At 42.0% G+C, this 23,079-nt stretch overlaps 1 protein-coding gene across 1 annotated transcript in view; it reads left to right on the top strand.

Annotated features, from left to right (window-relative positions):
- Nucleotides 1–18,946, top strand: part of LOC110537010 (chondroitin sulfate N-acetylgalactosaminyltransferase 1) — a 35,176-nt gene extending 16,230 nt beyond the window's left edge. The window contains exons 4-7 of the mRNA XM_021622710.2: nucleotides 9,906–10,084; nucleotides 10,250–10,344; nucleotides 11,966–12,047; nucleotides 16,046–18,946. Of these exons, the coding sequence (XP_021478385.2) occupies nucleotides 9,906–10,084; nucleotides 10,250–10,344; nucleotides 11,966–12,047; nucleotides 16,046–16,341 (652 nt within the window). The 3' untranslated portion in view covers nucleotides 16,342–18,946. The remainder of the gene's footprint in view (nucleotides 1–9,905; nucleotides 10,085–10,249; nucleotides 10,345–11,965; nucleotides 12,048–16,045) is intronic.
- The last annotated feature ends 4,133 nt before the right edge of the window (nucleotides 18,947–23,079 follow it).

Genomic DNA, 23,079 nt, shown 5'->3' with positions numbered 1-23,079 from the left:
AAAACACTAGAGGTCCTAACTGTCCAGAGTCCTCCAAAACACTAGAGGTCCTAGCTGTCCAGAGTCCTACAAAACACTAGAGGTCCTAACTCCAGAGTCCCCTAAAACACTAGAGGTCCTAGCTGTCCAGAGTAATTTAAAACACTAGAGGCAGAAAGTGAGACTCATCAGGGTATAAACAGTCACTAATGCAGAAAGAGAGACTCATCAGAGTATAAACAGTCACTAATGCAGAAAGTGAGACTCATCAGGGTATAAACAGTCACTAATGCAGAAAGTGAGACTCATCAGGGTATAAACAGTCACTAATGCAGAAAGTGAGACTCATCAGGGCATAAACAGTCACTAATGCAGAAAGTGAGACTCATCAGGGTATAAACAGTCACTAATGCAGAAAGTGAGACTCATCAGGGTATAAACAGTCACTAATGCAGAAAGTGAGACTCATCAGGGTATAAACAGTCACTAATGCAGAAAGTGAGACTCATCAGGGTATAAACAGTCACTAATGCAGAAAGTGAGACTCATCAGGGTGTAAACAGTCACTAATGCAGAAAGTGAGACTCATCAGGGTATAAACAGTCACTAATGCAGAAAGTGAGACTCATCAGGGTGTAAACAGTCACTAATGCAGAAAGTGAGACTCATCAGGGTATAAACAGTCACTAATGCAGAAAGTGAGACTCATCAGGGCATAAACAGTCACTAATGCAGAAAGTGAGACTCATCAGGGTATAAACAGTCACTAATGCAGAAAGTGAGACTCATCAGGGCATAAACAGTCACTAATACAGAAAGTGAGACTCATCAGGGTATAAACAGTCACTAAGGCAGAAAGTGAGACTCATCAGGGCGTGAACAGTCACTAATGCAGAAAGTGAGACTCATCAGGGTATAAACAGTCACTAAGGCAGAAAGTGAGACTCATCAGGGTGTAAACAGTCACTAATGCAGAAAGTGAGACTCATCAGGGTATAAACAGTCACTAATGCAGAAAGTGAGACTCATCAGGGTATAAACAGTCACCAAGGCAGAAAGTGAGACTCATCAGGGTATAAACAGTCACTAAGGCAGAAAGTGAGACTCATCAGGGTATAAACAGTCACTAATGCAGAAAGAGAGACTCATCAGAGTATAAACAGTCACTAATGCAGAAAGTGAGACTCATCAGGGTATAAACAGTCACTAATGCAGAAAGTGAGACTCATCAGGGTATAAACAGTCACTAATGCAGAAAGTGAGACTCATCAGGGCATAAACAGTCACTAATGCAGAAAGTGAGACTCATCAGGGTATAAACAGTCACTAATGCAGAAAGTGAGACTCATCAGGGTATAAACAGTCACTAATGCAGAAAGTGAGACTCATCAGGGTATAAACAGTCACTAATGCAGAAAGTGAGACTCATCAGGGTATAAACAGTCACTAATGCAGAAAGTGAGACTCATCAGGGTGTAAACAGTCACTAATGCAGAAAGTGAGACTCATCAGGGTATAAACAGTCACTAATGCAGAAAGTGAGACTCATCAGGGCATAAACAGTCACTAATACAGAAAGTGAGACTCATCAGGGTATAAACAGTCACTAAGGCAGAAAGTGAGACTCATCAGGGCGTGAACAGTCACTAATGCAGAAAGTGAGACTCATCAGGGTATAAACAGTCACTAAGGCAGAAAGTGAGACTCATCAGGGTGTAAACAGTCACTAATGCAGAAAGTGAGACTCATCAGGGTATAAACAGTCACTAATGCAGAAAGTGAGACTCATCAGGGTATAAACAGTCACCAAGGCAGAAAGTGAGACTCATCAGGGTATAAACAGTCACTAAGGCAGAAAGTGAGACTCATCAGGGTATAAACAGTCACTAATGCAGAAAGAGAGACTCATCAGAGTATAAACAGTCACTAATGCAGAAAGTGAGACTCATCAGGGTATAAACAGTCACTAATGCAGAAAGTGAGACTCATCAGGGTATAAACAGTCACTAATGCAGAAAGTGAGACTCATCAGGGCATAAACAGTCACTAATGCAGAAAGTGAGACTCATCAGGGTATAAACAGTCACTAATGCAGAAAGTGAGACTCATCAGGGTATAAACAGTCACTAATGCAGAAAGTGAGACTCATCAGGGTATAAACAGTCACTAATGCAGAAAGTGAGACTCATCAGGGTATAAACAGTCACTAATGCAGAAAGTGAGACTCATCAGGGTGTAAACAGTCACTAATGCAGAAAGTGAGACTCATCAGGGCATAAACAGTCACTAATGCAGAAAGTGAGACTCATCAGGGTATAAACAGTCACTAAGGCAGAAAGTGAGACTCATCAGGGTATAAACAGTCACTAATGCAGAAAGTGAGACTCATCAGGGTATAAACAGTCACTAATGCAGAAAGTGAGACTCATCAGGGTATAAACAGTTAATAATGCAGAAAGTGAGACTCATCAGGGCATAAACAGTCACTAATGCAGAAAGTGAGACTCATCAGGGTGTAAACAGTCACTAATGCAGAAAGTGAGACTCATCAGGGTATAAACAGTCACTAATGCAGAAAGTGAGACTCATCAGGGCATAAACAGTCACTAATGCAGAAAGTGAGACTCATCAGGGTATAAACAGTCACTAATGCAGAAAGTGAGACTCATCAGGGTATAAACAGTTAATAATGCAGAAAGTGAGACTCATCAGGGTATAAACAGTCACTAAGGCAGAAAGTGAGACTCATCAGGGCATAAACAGTCACTAATGCAGAAAGTGAGACTCATCAGGGTATAAACAGTCACTAAGGCAGAAAGTGAGACTCATCAGGGTATAATTAGTCACTAAGACAGACAGACAGAAGAGAGAGAGAAGAGAGAGACATACAGACAGACAGACAGACAGACAGACAGACAGACAGACAGACAGACAGACAGACAGAGAGAGGGGGAGCTGTCCCAGACCTGCACCAGATAGACATGACCTTTAGAGCAAACAGGATCACAAAAGGAAATACCAGAGTCTTGGGGCTTCTTGAATCACTGCCTGGATCCTGAACTAAACCCACTCAAATCAAATCAAATCCAATTTTATTGGTCACATACACATGGTTAGCAGATGTTAAAGCGAGTGTAGCGAAATGCTTGTGCTTCTAGTTCTGACCGTGCAGTAATATCTAACAAGTAATCTAACAATTTCACAACAACTACCTTATACACACAAGTGTAAAGGAATGAATAAGAATATGTACATATAAATATATGGATGAGCGATGGCCGAACGGCATAGACAAGATTCAGTAGATGGTATAGTGTACAGTATATACATATGAGATGAGTAATGTAGGGTATGTAAACTTTATATAAAGTGCCATTGTTTATAGTGACTAGTGATACATTTATTACATCCAATTTTTAATTATTAAAGTGGCTAGAGATTGAGTCAGTATGTTGGCAGCAGCCACTCAATGTTAGTGATGGCTGTTTAGCAGTCTGATGGCCTTGAGATAGAAGCTGTTTTTCAGTCTCTCGGTCACAGCTTTGATGCACCTGTACAGACCTCACCTTCTGGATGATAGCGGGTGAACAGGCAGCGGCTTGGGTGGTTGTTGTCCTTGATTATCTTTTTGGCCTTCCTGTGACATCAGGTGGTGTAGGTATCCTGGAGAACAGGTAGTTTGCCCCACAACGTGATGCGTTGTGCAGAACTCACTACCCTCTGGAGAGTCTTATAGTTGTGGGCGGAACAGTTGCCATACCAGGCGGTGATACAGCCCGACAGGATGCTCTCGATTGTGCATCTGTAAAAGTTTGTGAGTGTTTTTGGTGACAAGCCAAATTTCTTCAGCCTCCTGAGGTTGAAGAGGCGCTTTTGCGCCTTCTTCACCACGCTGTCTGTGTGGGTGGACCATTTCAGTTTGTCTGTGATGTGTACGCCGAGGAACTTAAAATGTTCTACCTTCTCCACGATGTGATAGGGGGGTGCTCCCTCTGCTGTTTCCTGAAGTCCACGATCATCTCCTTTGTTTTGTTGACGTTGAGTGTGAGGTTATTATCCTGACACCACACTCCGAGGGCCCTCACCTTCTCTCTGTAGGCCGTCTCGTCGTTGTTGGTAATCAAGCCTACCACTGCGGTGTCGTATGCAAACTTGATGATTGAGTTGGAGGCGTGCTTGGCCACGCAGTCATGGGTGAACAGGGAGTACAGGAGAGGGCTGAGAATGCACCCTTGTGGGGCCCCAGTGTTGAGGATCAGTGGGGTGGAGATGTTGTTTCCTACCCTCACCACCTGGGGGTGGCCGGTCAGAAAGTCCAGAACCCAGTTGCACAGGGCGGGGGTCGAGACCCCGGGTCTCAAGCTTAATGATAGAATGCTGAGCTGTAATCGATGAACAGCATTCTTACATAGGTATTCCTCTTGTCCAGATGGGTTAGGGCAGTGTGCAGTGTGATTGCGATTGTGTCGCCTGTGGACCTATTGGGGCGTTAAGCAAATTGGAGTTGGTCTAGGGTGTCAGGTAGGGTGGAGGTGATATGATCCTTGACTAGTCTCTCAAAGGACTTCATGATGACGGAAGTGACGGATAGTCGTTTAACTCAGTTACCATAGCTTTCTTGGGAACAGGAACAATGGCTGCCCTCTTGAAGCATGTGGGAACAGCAGACTTGGATAGAAATTGATTAAATATGTCCATAAACACACAGCCAGCTGGCCTGCGCATGCTCTGAGGATGCGGCTAGGGATGCCATCTGGGCCAGGAGCCTTGCGGGGGTTAATACGTTTAAATGTTTTACTCACGTTGGCTGCGGTGAAGGAAATCCCGCAGGTTTATGTAGCGGGCCATGTCAGTGGCACTGTACTATCCTCAAAGCGAGCAAATAAGTTGTTTAGTTTGTCTGGGAGCAAGACATCGGTGTCCACGACGGGGCTGGTTTTCTTTTTGTAATCCGTGATTGACTGTAGACCCTGCCACATACCTCTCGTGTCTGAGCCGTTGAATTGTGACTCTACTTTGTCTCTATACTTAAGCTTAGCTTGCCTGTTTGATTGCCTTGCGGAGGGAATAGCTACACTATTTGCATTCGGTCATGTTTCCGGTCACATTGCCATGATTAAAAGCAGTGGTTTGCACTTTCAGTTTTGCGCGAATGCTACCGTCAATCCACAGTTTCTGGTTGGGGAAGGTTTTAATAGTCACCGTGGGTACAACATCACTGATGCACTTGCTAATAAACTCACTCACCGAATCAGTGTATACATCAATGTTGTTGTCTGAGGCGATCCGGAACATATCCCAGTCCACGTGATCTAAGCAATCTTGAAGCGTGGAATCAGATTGGTCGGACCAGCGTTGAACAGACCTGAGCACGGGCGTTTCCTGTTTTAGGTTCTGTCTATAGGCTGGGAGCAACAAAATGGAGTCGTGGTCAGATTTTCCAAAAGGAGGGCGATTTGTCGAAAGGAGGGCGAGGGATGGCTTTGTATGCGTCGTGGAAGTTTGAGTAGCAATGATACAGAATTTTGCCAGCCCGGGTCGCACATTCGATATGCTGATAAAATTTAGGGAGCCTTGTTTTCAGATTAGCTTTGTCAAAATCCCCAGCTACAATAAATGCAGCCTCAGGATATGTGGTTTCCAGTTTACATAGAGTCCAATGAAGTTCTTTCATGACCGTTTCAGGACACTCCTACTCTCTCTTAATGTGATTGAAATAAAATCCTGATTGCCTACTTTTAACTACTCCGAATCCCACAGGATTGCTGGCCCACATACATTGTGTGTGCTTATTTTTGTGGGAATTAGTGGTTTGAAAGGTATTTATCAAATGCAAAACAACTCCCATGGGTCTTGGTGAGCAATGTTTTCGTGTCCCAAGATTTTGTGCACCTTGGAAAAACCACAGGCTGAGAATTCTGGTGGCAGCCCTTAAAAGGACATTCGGCTCTTTTCTGATAAATTTTAGTACGATTGAATGGTAGACGTGTGTGTGTTGTGTGTTTGCTTTTGCGTTTGTGTGTGTCTGTGTTTGTCAGCCAGTCTGTATTTCTTGGTGCGTGTTAATGCTTTGGCTACACCAGCCAATTCGTGGGTGTATCTGTGTCTAAACAGGATTAAGTACAAGTATACGGGTCCTAAATCAACATTTTCTTTCCGACAGCAGATATAAATAAGGCTCCGTACAGATTGATCTGAAATGAAACACCCAGCTCATCGTTTCCAGAGCCAGAGTCCCCAGAGAGGCAACAGGAAGCCCTTCCATCTGGTTCAGCTGCTGCTAGGGAGATGGGAGGACTGTTCAGCACTGGGAAGAGCCTACAACCTGTAGAGTGTGAATGACAGCCAATGTCACACTAGCCATAGCCTTATATTGATATACAGTACCAGTCAAAAGTTTGGACACACCTACTCATTCAAGGGTTTTTCTTTATTTAGACTATTTTCTACATTGTAGAATAATAGTGGAGACATCAAAACTATGAAATAACACAAATGGAATCATGTAGTAACTAAAAAAGTGCTAAATAAATCAAAATATATTTTATATTTGAGATTCTTCAAAGTAGCCACCCTTTGCCTTGGTGACAGCTTTGCACACTCTTGGCATTCTCTCAACCAGCTTCATGAGGTAGTCACCTGGAATACTTATACAGTGTAGGTAGGGACAAAGTGATAAGGCAACGGGATAGATAATAAACAGTGACAGCAGCAGCGTATGTGTCAAAACAGTTATAGCAAAAAGGTGCAATGCATATAGTCCATGGTTAAGTATGTAGCAGTTGTCGCGTACTCTTACAGCAGTCTTGAGGCTAGAAGCTGTTTAGGGTCCTGTTGGTTCCAGACTTGGTTCAACTATGTCACAGATGACTAACGATGTTCTCCTTTTAACTGGAAAAAGTTTGTGTTATGATCTATTATGGGCATGAATCTGTGATTATGTTCATTTGAGAGAGTTTGTTAATAATGCATTAGCAATTTTATAGTGTTCACATCTCAAACGATTAATTGCAATGTTTTTTGGAGATTCTAGCTAATTCCCCCTAGTACAAGGCCCAAGGTTAGGATTTAATGTATAATTTATCCTGCTGGATCCTGCAGTGTGTGTGTGCGTGTGCGTGTGTGGCAGACCTCAGTCTCTCCATGCGTCTCTCTCTATCTCTCTCTGTTGGTCTTGTACAGTTAGCAGGCTTGTGTTTGAGTTGATCCCCCAAGGTGCCATTCAGTCGCTGACACTATCCAGCAGGGAAGTAATCCCTCACTAATACAGGAACAGCAGTCAGTGGATGTTTACCGTGGGTGGAGGATGATGCCTAAAAGAGGCTGAGATGTTAAAATACATTTGCCACATTGACAGTGAGCAGCATATATATTAACAAACCTTACTTCTCATCATACAATTCACAATTCACACTATTCCCTATATATTGCACTACTTTTGACCAGAGCCCTAAGTAAGTGCCCTAGTCAAAAGTAGTGTAGAAATGTAGGGAATAGGGATCCATTTGGGACACAACCATCATGTAGCCACTTTACAGCCTGATCTTATCAGTCCTGCTGCTGTCAGAGGGGAAATTACGTTCACTACAATATGCTGGATAGTCTGTCTGTGTGTGTGTGTGTGTGTGTCTGTGTGTGTGTGTGTGTGTGTGTGTGTGTGTGTGTGTGTGTGTGTGTGTGTGTGCGCACTGTAGTTAATGGTACAGTACAAAGACAGAGCTGTGTGTATTTTATGTAGTGCCTGTATCCAGGCTCAGCTGGGTCCTCTGCCCTCTCTGCTCTCATAACACCCATTAGACACTGATCAATTAAGACTGTCCCATTCACTCTACTAAGTTAACTTTGAACCAAATAAGCTAATTCACTTTTTGAGCAATTTCTTGAGGAGCCATGCGGTTTCCCTCTTTCTGGTATCCATTGGGTTGGGTTTCTTTTTTCTCCTCTCTTGTCCTCTCCCTCTCCTTTCTTCTCTCTTTCTCTACCTCCTCTTCTCAGAGGACCACAGCAGCAATACGTTTTTTAAAGGTCCAATACAGTCAAAAATGTGTGCTGTTATTGGCAGAGAGGTTTGGAACACAGACACCCTCTGGAAAATATTAACTGTCTTTATTATTTGTCTATTAAAAACTTCTTATGGCCAGGGGCAGTATTGAGTATCTTGGATGAATAAGGTGCCCAGAGTAAACTGCCTGCTACTCAGGCCCAGTTGCTAATATATGCATATTATTAGTAGATTTGGATAGAAAACACTCTGAAGTTTCTAAAACTGTTTAAATGATGTCTGTGAGTATAACAGAACTCATATGGCAGGCAAAAACCTAAGAAAAAATCCAACCAGGAAGTGGGAAATCTGAGGTTTGTAGTTTTTCAAGTCATTGCCTATCGAATATACACTGTCTATGGGGTCATATTGCACTTCCCAAGGCTTCCACTAGTCCACTTCCACAAGTCCTTAGAACCTTGTTTGATGCTTCTACTGTGAAGGAGGGGGGAATGGGAGCTGAATGAGTCAGAGGTCTGCCAGAGTGGCATGAGCTGATCATGCATGCTCACGTGAGAGTTAGCTTGCATTCCATTGCATTTCTACAGACAAAGGAATTCTCCGGTTGGAACATTATTGAAGATTTATGATAAAAACATCCTAAAGATTGATTCTATACTTTGTTTGACATGTTTCTACGAACTGTAATATTACTTTTTCGCCTGGACTTGCCCGCGCGTCGTGAGTTTGTATTGTGTACTAAACGCGCAAACAAAAAAAAGGTTTTTGGACATAAATTATGGACTTTATCGAACAAATCCAACATTTATTGTGGAACTGGGTCCTGGGAGTGCATTCTGATGAAGATCATCAAAGGTAAGTGAATATTTATAATGCTATTTCTGACTTTGTTGACATGGCGGATATCTGTATGGCTTGTTTTGTTGTCTGAGCGCTGTACTAAGATTATTGCAGATTATTGCTCTTTCGGTAAAGCTTTTTTGAAATCTGACACAGCGGTTGCATTAAGGAGAAGTTTATCTAAAGTTCCATGTTCCAATGTTTATTATGAGTATTTCTGTAAATTGATGTGGCTCTCTGCAAAATCACCAGATTTTTTGGAAGCAAAACATTATGGAACGTAACGCGCCAAAGTAAACTGAGATTTTTGGATATAAATATGAACTTTATCGAACAAAACATACATGTATTGTGATCAAAGGTTAGTGATTCATTTTATCTCTATTTCTGCTTTTTGTGACTCCTCTCTTATGCTGGAAAAATGGCTGTGTTTTTCTGTGACTAGGTGCAGACCTAACATAATAATTTGGTGTGCTTTTGTCGTAAAGCCTTTTTGAAATCGGACACTGTGGTGGGATTAACAACAAGTTTATCTTTAAAATGGTGTAAAATACTTCTATGTTTGAGGAATTTTAATTATGAGATTTCTGTTGTTTTGAATTTGGCGCCCTGCACTTTCACTAGCTGTTGTTATATCGATCCCATTAGCAGGATCTAAGCCATATTAACGAATTAGGCGATAAATGAGTTAATAGACCAATAACAAAGACAGTTACATTTTTCCAGAGGGTGTCTGTGTTCCAAACCTCTCTGCCAATAACAGCTAGTTTTCAGTTTCCCCTTCCCCACTCAGAACACTCCCAGACAGTCCTAGCACAATTCTTGCTTGAGAAATGTATCTTTGCTAAGAAGCTATTTTTATTTTATTTCTTACTATTTTAATTGAAAACAATCACAGTATGGTACTTAATTATTACCCAGAAATGATTTGACGTTGAAATAAAAACATCTGAATTGGATCTCTAAACGTTATTGTGTTATTCTTGATGATTTCAAATACAGTGTATTCACGTGTAGCTGAAATTTGTTTTTTCAATTGTCCACAAATCTAATGAATAAAATCTCTCCCTTTCCCACCTCACAGGGAGATCAACTTTAAGAACTTCACTCTGCTCCAGCTGAATGAGGAGTTCTCCCGGGGGCGTGGCCTGGATGTGGGTGCCAGGGCGTGGAAAGGAGGGAACGTTCTCCTTTTCTTCTGTGATGTCGACATCTACTTCACCGCTGACTTCCTCAACACCTGCCGACTCAACACTCAACCTGGTGAGTGAGGTTACTACACTTGACTGAACAAACCCACATCAGTGCTGTGTTCAGAGTGGGAGGCTCTAACAACATGTTCAACTTCAACTTTATTTAACATGGGTAATAAATACATCAGGAATCTTTTGATTTGTTTGATAACATTTGCATACCTTTCTTCCGTAGGTAAAAAGGTGTTCTATCCTGTTCTGTTCAGCCAGTACAACCCAACCCTGATTTACGGTAACCACGACTACATCCCTCCAGTGGAGCAGCAACTGGTAAGAAAGCTGTTTTCACTGATGTTCTCTAAATGACTCTTCATAAAGGTTAAGAGATACCACATACATGGTACAACAGCATGTTTTCACTGATGTTCTCTAAATGACTCTTCATAAAGGTTAAGAGATACCACATACATGGTACAACAGCATGTTTTCACTGATGTCCTCTAAATGACTCTTCTTAAAGGTTAAGAGATACCACATACATGGTACAACAGCATGTTTTCACTGATGTCCTCTAAATTACTCTTCATAAAGGTTAAGAGATACCACATACATGGTACAACAGCATGTTTTCACTGATGTCCTCTAAATGACTCTTCTTAAAGGTTAAGAGATACCACATACATGGTACAACAGCATGTTTTCACTGATGTCCTCTAAATGACTCTTCTTAAAGGTTAAGAGATACCACATACATGGTACAACAGCATGTTTTCACTGATGTCCTCTAAATGACTCTTCATAAAGGTTAAGAGATACCACATACATGGTACAACAGCATGTTTTCACTGATGTCCTCTAAATTACTCTTCATAAAGGTTAAGAGATACCACATACATGGTACAACAGCATGTTTTCACTGATGTCCTCTAAATGACTCTTCGTAAAGGTTAAGAGATACCACATACATGGTACAACAGCATGTTTTCACTGATGTCCTCTAAATGACTCTTCGTAAAGGTTAAGAGATACCACATACATGGTACAACAGCATGTTTTCACTGATGTCCTCTAAATGACTCTTCGTAAAGGTTAAGAGATACCACATACATGGTACAACAGCATGTTTTCACTGATGTCCTCTAAATGACTCTTCGTAAAGGTTAAGAGATACCACATACATGGTACAACAGCATGTTTTCACTGATGTCCTCTAAATGACTCTTCATAAAGGTTAAGAGATACCACATACATGGTACAACAGCATGTTTTCACTGATGTCCTCTAAATGACTCTTCTTAAAGGTTAAGAGATACCACATACATGGTACAACAGCATGTTTTCACTGATGTCCTCTAAATGACTCTTCGTAAAGGTTAAGAGATACCACATACATGGTACAACAGCATGTTTTCACTGATGTCCTCTAAATGACTCTTCTTAAAGGTTAAGAGATACCACATACATGGTACAACAGCATGTTTTCACTGATGTCCTCTAAATGACTCTTCGTAAAGGTTAAGAGATACCACATACATGGTACAACAGCATGTTTTCACTGATGTCCTCTAAATGACTCTTCATAAAGGTTAAGAGATACCACATACATGGTACAACAGCATGTTTTCACTGATGTCCTCTAAATGACTCTTCATAAAGGTTAAGAGATACCACATACATGGTACAACAGCATGTTTTCACTGATGTCCTCTAAATGACTCTTCTTAAAGGTTAAGAGATACCACATACATGGTACAACAGCATGTTTTCACTGATGTCCTCTAAATGACTCTTCGTAAAGGTTAAGAGATACCACATACATGGTACAACAGCATGTTTTCACTGATGTCCTCTAAATGACTCTTCATAAAGGTTAAGAGATACCACATACATGGTCCAACAGCATGTTTTCTCACATTGCATTTGCCTGTGCTGTATTCCTCTGGTTTAATAGGTCATTAAAAAGGATACAGGATTCTGGAGAGACTTTGGCTTCGGAATGACATGCCAATACCGATCAGATTTCATCAACATAGGTAAAGACCATGTTAACTCATTGCTGGTCAATTATGCCTTCATATTAATGGTAATGCAAATTGTGCTAAGAGAAACATAAACAGTGCATTCGGAAAGTATTCAGATTCAGATTATGTTGTTACGTTACAGCCTTATTCTAAAATTGATTAAATTGTTTTTTTCCCCCTCATCAATCTACACACAATACCCCATAATGACAAATAAAAACAGGTTTTTAGAAGAAAAAAAAGAAAAAAAACTGAAATATCACATTTATATAAGTATTCGGACCCTTTATTCAGTACTTTGTTGAGCACCTTTGGCAGCGATACAGCCTTGAGTCTTCTTGGGTATAATGTTACGAGCTTGGCACACCTGTATTTGGGGAGTTTCTCGCATTCTTCTCTGCAGATCCTCTCAAGCTTGTCAGGGAGCATTGCTGCACAGCTATTTTCAGGTCTCTCCAGATATGCTCGATCAGGTTCAAGTCCGTGCTCTGGCTGGGCCACTCAAGGACATTCAGACTTGTCCCGAAGCCACTCCTGCGTTGTCTTGGATGTGTGCTTAGGGTCATTGTCCTGTTGGAGGGTGAACCTTCGCCCCAGTCTGAGGTCCTGGACACTCTGGAGCAGGTTTTCATTAAGGGTCTCTCTGCACTTAGCTTCGTTCATCTTTCCCTCGATCCTGACTAGTCTCCCAGTTCCTGCCTCTAAAAAACATCCCCAGAGCATGATGCTGCCACCACCATGCTTCACCGTAGGGGTGGTTCCAGGTTTCCTCCAGACACGCTTGGCAATCAGGCCAAATATTCTTATAGTCTGAGAGTCTTTAGGTGCCTTTTGGCAAACTCCAAGTACCTTTTTACTGAGGAGTGGCCTCCGTCTGGCCACTCTACCATAAAGGCCTGATTGGTGTAGTGCTGCAGAGATGGTTGTCCTTCTAGAAGGTTCTCCCATCTCCACAGAGGAACTTTGGAGCTCTGTCAAAGTGACCATCGGGTTCTTGGTCATCTCCCTGACCAAGGCCCATCTCCCCTGATTGCTCAGTTTGGCCAGGCAGTCTTGGTGGTTCCAAACTTCTTTCATTTCAGAATGATGGAGGCCACTGTCTTGTTGGGGACCTTCAATGCTGCATACATTTTTGGGTACTCTTCTCCAGATCTGTGCCTCGACACAATCCTGTCTCGGAGCTCTACGGACAATTCCTTCAACCTCGTGGCTTTGTTTTTGCTCTGACATGCAATGTCAACTGTGGGACCTTATATAGACAGGTGTGTGCATTTCCAAATCATGTCCAATCAATTGAATTTACCACAAGTGGACTCCAATCAAGTTGTAAAAACATTTCAGGGATGATCAATGGAAAAGAGTCTCATAGCAAAGGGTCTGAATACTTCCATAAATAAGGTATTTCTGTTTTTTATTTTTATAAATTAGCAAAAAGTTCTCAACCTGTTTTCACTTTGTCATTATGGGGTATTGTGTGTAGATTGATGAGGAAAATGTTTTATTTAATCCATTTTAGAATAAGGCTGTAACGTAACAACGTGGGGAAAAAGGGAAGGGTTCTGAATACTTTCCGAATGCACTGTATATCCATTCATATCCAAACCACCAGCAATATCATTATGGATTCAGGTATATTGGCTCTCAGGACAGGTTATGCCTCAACACGATTTTCCACCTCAGTTGAGGCCATTAGATGAAATCAGAGGCTATAAACTATGGTGGGAATAAGGACCTTTTCTGTATCCGTGTCTGGCTGTCCCAAATGGCACCCTATTCCCTTTATAGTGCACTCTTCTTTTTGTTACCAGGGCCCATAGGGAGAAGTAATGCACTATATAAGGAATAGTGTGTAATTTGGGACGCAGATACTGTCCAGAGACCTTCCTTATTCCCAACATAAATCATTGATATTACTGCGGTGGGAGACAGAGGTACAGCATCTGTCTGACCTTAGGCTCTCAGGAGAGAGATACATTATATCACTGTCCACCTCATGATCTAAAACTACCTATAATATATGTACGTAAAATAGTCCTTGCAACTCTTTGGCTGAGTGATTTCATATTAGATGTGAATAGTAATTAATAAATAATTGATCCATGTGTTGAGATTTTCACCCAAAGTAGAGAGAGAGAGAGAGAGAGAGAGAGAGAGAGAGAGAGAGAGAGAGAGAGAGAGAGAGAGAGAGAGAGAGAGAGAGAGAGAGAGAGAGAGAGAGAGAGAGAGAGAGAGAGAGAGAGGGTGGGGGGAAGATGGGAGGAATATAGGCAATTTGCTTCTCCCAGTGAGATGAAGAGACAGAATGAGTTCAAACAGAGAGGACATTTTTAGGTCCCAGCATACAAACAATCGCTGATAATGGTTCTCAAAACTTGTCATTGCACATCTCACATTTACAAGAGCATTGCAGATTTTGTGCCGATAAAATCAAACCTATTTCAAAATATCAGGACGTCTGGGAAGGCTCAAAGACGGGATCAGTAGTCCTCAGATTGCGTTTCAGACCCGCTCACATTAAACAAGCGTTGGTAACAGCAGCACTGGGACAGCTAAATCAGATCAAAAATAGTGTACGCCAGGCTTTAGTTGTTTATTTTCTGTAAATTTTATTTTTCTGATTACATAAACTAGATTTGATGTCTTTAGTGTCTGAAACTTTCAAATCAAATCCAATTTTATTTGTCACACCTCATCACTAAAACCAAGTGAAAAAAACAAATTGACACATTTTCATTTTCATCAAAACTATTTTATATCGATGCATTTGATTTTACGGTCTGCACATACGCAGTTTGGCGCTACACGACCATTAGACCCGACGACTTGTTTCTGCGCATGAGCTTAGCTAGCTAATGTCACCATGACATCGCCTAAAAGTGTGATCAGGGATTTCTATTGGACAAGCAGTTTCTGTCTATGGTTGAGCACTGAGCAGTCTGCAGTAAGAGAAAAAGGAAGAAAAACACACTCCTGCATAAATGAACAAAACATGTGTCACCTAGGGCATGAGGAGAATGTAGTCCAGATGGTTTGAAAGAACTGATGTCAGCATCTTAATTCCTCTGAAAGTCGTCTTAGACAGAGATACTCTATAATGACAAAATGGTCTTGTCTCCGCCCTAACAATGGGAGTCGTTGTCACAAACCTGGAAAGGCAGGCGGGAAGAGGTGAGATCAGATGGGAACATTCTAGCCAATGAGAGGGCAATTACGCATTAGAACAACGGACACAATTCCGAGATAAAATAGTTTTTCTCAAAGTTGCTGAGATGCCACGTGCATCCACTTATATCAGTACATTCGTAACAATCTAAACATTTCCTAACTTCTACTCGATCAAATAAGCCTCAGTTAGCAAATTAGAAATAAAAAAAGTTGTTGACCAAATCTGAACCTCTCTCATAGAACTCCATACAGAAAATCCTCACTTGGTCTGCTTATTGCTATTTTCTCACATGGACAGAGCCTCCCGCTTTACCTCTTCCTCTCTGAGTTAGGACATGTCCTGAGGTTCTATCCCAATAGCTCATCACTCCTCTGCGGTCATAAATCAAATCAAATCAAAGTTTATTTGTCACGTGCGCCGAATACAACAGGTGTAGTAGACCTTACAGTGAAATAGCAACAGACCCCAGACATTATGCATGTAGAACAGATCCTAACAAACCGGATGTGTTTCCATTAACATATTAATTTAACAAGCTGTCATCATGACAAAAACAGAACCCTGTCATCAGGATTTGACCTCTGACCCCTGTTTGACCTGATCAATCAATCAGGGGCATAGTTCAGTGGGAAACTGTTGTGCAATGTTGCAAATAGAAATGTAATGAAAAGAGCCGGCATGATTTATTTTACTACATTCTGCATTTAAGAGAGGCTTAATTGTATTTCCACATAACATATTTCTATATGAACGCTCCACAACGTCCTACTGACCGCACCCCTGATCTCCCTCCTCTGTTATATATGTGCAGTGAGTTGATGAGTTCATGTTGTCCCTCCTCCAGGTGGTTTCGACGTGGACATCAAAGGCTGGGGCGGCGAGGACGTGCACCTTTACAGGAAATACCTTCACAGCAACCTGCTGGTGGTGCGGTCCCCATCTAGGGGCCTCTTCCACCTGTGGCATGAGAAGCGCTGCGCGGACGAGCTGCCCCCGGAACAGTACAGGATGTGCATGCAGTCCAAGGCCATGAACGAGGCCTCGCACGGCCAGCTGGGCATGCTCTTCTTCCGACACGAGATCGAGGCACACCTGCACAAGCAGAAACCCCAGAGGCTAAACCCTGCCAAGAAGACATGATGAAGACATGATGAGGGAGTCACACAGGACTCTAGACTACAGGAGGAGGGCATGACAGTATGGCAGTCAGAGACAGTGAGGGGGAAACAACAACAGAACAGAGATCTATTGTTGTGAACTGATGACAACAATACTGACTCACTACAGAGGAAAAACACTCGATTTTATCCTCCGATGGCAAAATGGATATATAAAACACAGCTAAGGCACCTGTCGTATCTTGAAGATGTGAGAGCACTGTAAAAACAACGGTGAGAGTCAAAAGGAGCAGCAGAAAGACTTGACTGCTCCGCTGTATTTTGTTTAAAATCATGTGCCCCGTGTTGACTGACTGACAGCTGGTTTTGAGAATCATGATGTGGCATCTGCTGGTCTTTCTTGAAGGCTAGATAAAGAGTAGAACTAGATTTTTCTGTAGCCTATTAGAGACACCTTGTGGACTGGAAGAGAACAGCATGACTGAATGGAATGAGGATACTCTTAATCTGAAGTCATGTCAGCTGGTTACGCGACTCTCCTCAGAACTGATGATCAATCAATACATTAAAACAGGCATTACTGAGGGTTATGTAGAGAGACAATGGCAACAATGGAGGTACATGGAAGCTATTAGATATTCATTATTTCTCAAGCTCCACAGAATCAATATACAGATGTACTAACCTAATTTGATCACTCCTTTGTTGCTGATAATTTTCCTGCACTGCAGCAAATGCATATGGGCTTTGTGAGTTACATAAATTCACAGAAAACCCCAACTCTAGCCTGTTTACACCTGGTGCTAACATGGGTCCTTTGTGCACAATCAGAATGTGGACAAAATCAGGACAAATTACGCAAGTTAGAACCAGGTATAAACGAGGTTAATACACGGTTATATTAACAGTATTGCACTTTTCATGTAGCCTACTTTTGGCCAGTTGATAGCCAAACCACCGATCAAGCAACATTGTGGACTGCTGCAGGATTATTTTGCTGTGACAACACAGATCAAATTAAGATCCTACATCTATAGTGTACTGCTTTTTCACGAGTTTAACTAATCCTACAAGTGCTTTTATGTGCTTTTTTATCATCAACAAACAAAAGAGTGTAGTTTGAAGGGTCAAAATAAATATCGAGAATTTTTTGGGCAGTATTATGGTGTGCTGTTTGAGCACGCAGCTATGAGGGAGTCACGTTTGTCGTAAGAATATTCGGACCAAGGTGCAGCGTGATATGGTTTCCACATGTTTATTAACTGAAACACACAAAAACAATGAAGAATGAACGAAACGTGAAGACAATGGCGTGCTCACAGGCAACTACACATAAACAAGATCCCACAAACACAGGTGGGAAAAATAACTACTTAAATATGATCCCCAATTAGAGACAACGATTACCAGCTGCCTCTAATTGGGAATCATACAAAACACCAACATAGAAAAATAAACTAGAACACAACATGGACATAGGTATACTAGATCACCCCCTAGTCACGCCCTGACCTACTAAACCATAGAGAAACTATGGCACTCTATGGTCAGGGCGTGACAGAGGTATAGGGAACATGTTATGGTCCTGAGAGAAAATATGGATACAGTGTCCAACATATTTCTCAATGTTGTTGATTTGATTTTATTAGGATCTCTTTTAGTCCCCATTTGGACTAATCTTCCAAGAGTCCTTAACATTAAATTATATTAAGAGATAAAACAAAGACTATCTACAATAGTCAAATTGTTTTGTGTATGGTATAACTGGGCAAATAATATATTATAATAGATAGACTACACTTTGATTCCATAATTAAGTTATAAACGCAGTGTTAAAATGGTAGAACGGTCTTCACCCTCTATCAGAAGTTTTATTGTTAGAAAAAAATAAAAGTCTTGCTCCAAAAATTCTTATATATTATTTAACAATGTGGTTATCTGTACTGATAATATGCCTACTCTTCCTTAGAAGCTTAAATGACGATGGCTTGACACAAGTCTAAATGACCTAAAGGAAGTTTAGAGGTAGTAGAATGCTTCCATGTCTATAGAGCAGTATAAGCTAGGTATGGGCCAGTATAGGCAGTCCATCCACAGAGCAATATAGGCCAGGGGATGGGAAGGTTAAGAAAAGGCCAGTATGAAAGTGTAAATTAAGACAATCTGAAATGGTTAGAAATGTAAAGTTAGTGGCAAAGTGCCTCTGATATTTGAAAGTGACACCTGGCTTTTACGTTATCCAGGTGGATTTCTACTGAGAGTTTTTCTTAGAGATGTAACCTATCGATGGCTAAGCGCAGTATTATAGATGAACACATTTTCACAGGCTTGACATTCACAGCGAGTGACAAAGACTTTATGCCATTTCACTTATTTGTCTTAAATGTCAGCTCTCAACAGTTTGTGTTAACTGTATATTGAGGTGTTTGATTACATTCCCCATGAGTATTTAAATCCCGTGACAGTAGTGGACTGTTTCACATGGAATAATTTATATTAACCTACATTTGTGTTGGATCACCAAAGCCTGTAAACAGAGTAAAGAAGACACACTTATTTTTGACATTTGTTTTATTGTTTCATGAAAGGATACTTCTTTCTGTTAATAATAAATATAACTTTCCTGATGATGTTCTTGATTGATTCTCAATGCATACCTTTTATTCTGTTTAAAGTTTTGTCTTCAGTTGAAATGCACTTTTATTCATTTTGAGACCATTGTAATTGTATAAAATAAGTTATTTTCTGGTGTGATGCTTCTTCCCAGATGTAATTTGACTCTTGCAAAAACTGCAGTAGTCTGGAATCTACTTTATTCTACTCTGTTCTAGACTGTACTCTTAGGAAAAAATTGTTATTTGGGGTTCTACGTACATAGAACGTTCAAAGCGTAAATTCTTGTTAATCTAACTGCATTGTCCGATTTACAATAAGCTTTACAGCGAAAGCATGCCATGCGATTGTTTGAGGATGGCGCCCCACATCAAAATATTTTGCCTGTTCAACCCACTATCAGGCTTCATAAAATCACAAATAGCGATTAAATATTCACTTACATTTTGAAATCTTCCTCTGATTTGAGATCCAAAAGGGTCCCAGCTACAACATGCATGGTTGTTTTGTTAGATAAAATCCTTCTTTATATCCCAAAAAGTCAGTTTAGTAGGCACCATCGATTTGAGTAACCCACTCGTTCAACGTGCAGAGAAAGGAATCCAAAATCTACCGCTAAACTTTGTTAAAACAAGTAAAAATATGATTCTATGTAATCCTCAGGTACCCTAAAATGTAATTAAACTATAATATTTTGCACGGAAAGAAGTATGTTCAATATGAATATGCCCAAAGTGAGTTGTGTGAAGTTTGTATATTGTTCTTCATAGTTGGTTACTACTATTACCAATTGTGTGTTGCCCCTCTGAGTTTACTGTGTTGTGTAATGCTCTGCAGGTGGCATATGCAATCTATACAGTCCTTTTCCTGTCAGGCTGTATCACCGCCTGGTATGGCAACTGCTCCGCCCACAACCGTAAGGCTCTCCAGAGGGTAGTGAGGTCTGCACAACGCATCAACCGCGGGCAAACTACCTGCCCTACAGAGCACATACACCACCCGATGTCACAGGAAGGCCATAAAGATCATCAAGGACAACAACCACCCGAGCCACTGCCTGTTCACCCCGCTATCATCCCAAAGGCGAGGTCAATACAGGTGCATCAAAGCAGGGACCGAGAGACTGAAAAACAGCTTCTATCTCTAGCTGACACCTTTGCTGTCAGCTAGATAGCGACCAGCTACCTTGATCCAAGACGAAAGATATATTGCTATATTGCTGTCCCATATTTTATTGAACTAGTATTTGTTGTCTTATTTATGCATTTTGTATTGTGTCTTGTACAGAATACTTTCCAAATAGCAGTCAGATATTTATAATAGGTAGTCTAGTGATTAGAGCGTTGTACTAGTAACCGAAACGTTGCAAGATCGAATCCCGGAGCTGACAAGGTAAAAATCTGTCATTCTGCCCCTGAACAAGGCAGTTAACCCACTGTTCCTAGGCCTTCATTGAAATAAGAATTTGTTCCTAACTGATTTGCCTAGTTAAAAAGGTAAAATAAATAAGTACAAAAAAATGTGCCATGAGTCCTAGGCTAGTTTCTTGCAAAGAAACTAGATGATATTAGTAACATACCCTTATTTTACCAGATCCTCTTCTAATTCAGCCAGTGGAGGTCTTTATTTAATCCCTTATCATTTCTATCAATTATATGAACAAGGTGAAATCTGTTTCAATTCATGGTGTCAGAATGCACTGCTGTATTAAAGCAATTCAGAACTAACTTGTTGAAATGTTCTGTTGCAGATTCAAAGCCATATTAACTCATTGCAGAATGTATCCATAATCATGAATGAATATGTAAATCGACAAGAATGCACCTAGTCATCCATCAATCACATAAAACACCTGAACTCCCAACAATTACATTGTTTTAAATAAATGAAAATAGTAAACAATACATACATATGCCTTCTTTAAATAACGTATAAACATCTCAATTTAAGTAATTAAAATATGTATTAATCAATGCTACAAACCGGGGACAGAGAAAAGCACCATATGAACTATTATTGCTATCAGAGAGAGCACAGATTCTTCTACTTTTCCATTATAGGAATTAGACCAGCACAAACAACACAACATGTAAAACAGCATTTTGGGATTTTGGTGGGTAAGTTAAAAATGGAAAAACTGGATGCGTAAGGTAGGTGTTATATAAAAATACTATGTCAACTGAAGCAGAATGAGAAACACACTTAACAGACTCAAAACAAGGAAGCCATATCTAAACACAGCTATATCAACACCCTTCTTGTCAATTTAACAGGTCCATGTTTCTGCCGTCATTTGTGAGCAGCACATTTACCACTGCATTCAGTCTGAACCCCAGAATAAGCAGGAGGACAGCATTACATAGGTGAAAAAAAGGTAGCAAAAACAGTACACCACAACACTTTTAAACGTGTTACTGAGTCTAGATGTTAACAAATCAGGAGAAAAACAATGAAGGAATTAGATGAAGGTGACGGTAGGGAGGGTTTATAGAGATAAGACAGAGAGTTCCAAAGTGCCCGAAAGTTAAGGGATCATGGGGCATAAAACAGTGGCGGTCAGTGCCATTTATGATGAGGGTGGAAGATGTTTTTTATAATTTCTATTACAGCATGTTGGATGACTGTCATTCATACTCCATTCACCCAGTTCAATGTAACAGTGATAGGTTTAGGCTACTACATGATACTCAAATTTTCCCAATACCCATCATGAGTTTGCTACAACCTAGACTATGAATGAAAGATGACAACATAAGTGCACACAGGTCCAGAGATGAATTAGAGGACAGCTAGCTTGTCACGCCCCATTTTGGTTAGGTCAGGGTGTCTAGTCTATGTTTTCTATTTCTTTCTTGGCCTGGTATGGTTCCCAATCAGAGGCAGCTGTCTATCGCTGTCTCTGATTGGGGATCATATTTAGGCAGCCTTTTCCCCCCTGTTGTTTGTGGGTTCTTGTTTTTGTGTAGCTGCCTGTGAGCAGCCCAGAACGTCACGTTTCGTTTTCTTCTGTATTGTTTTTGGTGAGTTTCATATTTATTAAACATGTGGAACTCTAAGTACGCTGCGCTTTGGTCCATTCTTTCAGACGATCATGACAGAAGATCCCACCACCCACAGACCAAGCAGCGTGCCCAGGAGGAGCAGGGATCCTGGGCCTGGGAGGAAAGCCAGGATATCCTGGACGTGGGACGAAATCATGGCAGGAGACAGAAGCCTGCCATGGAAGCAGGTGGAGGCAGCGAAGGAGCAACAGCGACGGTACCGGAGAATGGAGTTGGCGAGGAGTATGCGGCAACGCAGGCGTTTGGAAGAGTCACCAGTCCGGTGCAATCTGTGCCGGTCCCACGCATCAGGCCTCCAAGTCGACTCCCCAGTCCAGTACGTCCTGTGCCTGCTCCTCGCACTCGCCCTGAAGTGCGTGCCACCAGTGCCGACCCCACGCACCAGGCTTCTTGCGAGGGTTCCCAGTCCAGAGCCTCCAGCGAGGGTTCCTAGTCCAGAGCCTCCTGCGAGGGTTCCCAGTCCAGAGCCTCCGGCGACGGTTCGCAGTCCAGAGCCTCCGGCGACGGTTCGCAGTCCAGAGCCTCCGGCAACGGTTCACAGTCCAGAGCCTCCAGCGAGGGTTCCCAGTCCAGAGCCTCCAGCGAGGGTTCCCAGTCCAGAGCCTCCAGCGAGGGTTCCCAGTCCAGAGCTTCCAGCGAGGGTTCCCAGTCCAGAGCCTCCAGCGAGGGTTCGCAGTCCAGAGTCTCCAGTGATGATCCATAGCCCGGAGCCTCCAGTGATGATCCATGGACAGAGCCTCCAGTGATGATCCATGGCCCGGAGCCTTCAGTGATGATCCATGGCCCGGAGCCTCCGGCAACGGTTCCCAATCCGGAGCCTCCGGCGACGATCCACGGTCCGGAGCCTCCGACGACGAACCACGGTCCGGAGCTTCCGGCAACGATCCACGGTCCGGAGCCGTCTGCGACGATCTACGGTCCGGAGTCCCCGGCAAAGATCTACGGTCCGATTCCTCAGGGGACGATCCACGGTCCGGAGCCGTCTGCGACGATCTGCAGTCCGGAGTCCCCAGCGGCAATCTATGGTCCGGAGTCCCCGGCGACGATCTACGGTCCGGTTCCTCCGGCGACGATCCCCGCACCGG

This window comes from Oncorhynchus mykiss, chromosome 12 (assembly GCF_013265735.2).
Source record: "Oncorhynchus mykiss isolate Arlee chromosome 12, USDA_OmykA_1.1, whole genome shotgun sequence".
NCBI classification, from domain to species: Eukaryota; Metazoa; Chordata; class Actinopteri; order Salmoniformes; family Salmonidae; genus Oncorhynchus; species Oncorhynchus mykiss.
Note: the sequence above shows the minus strand (reverse complement) of the source record. Positions and strands in the feature narration are given on the sequence as shown.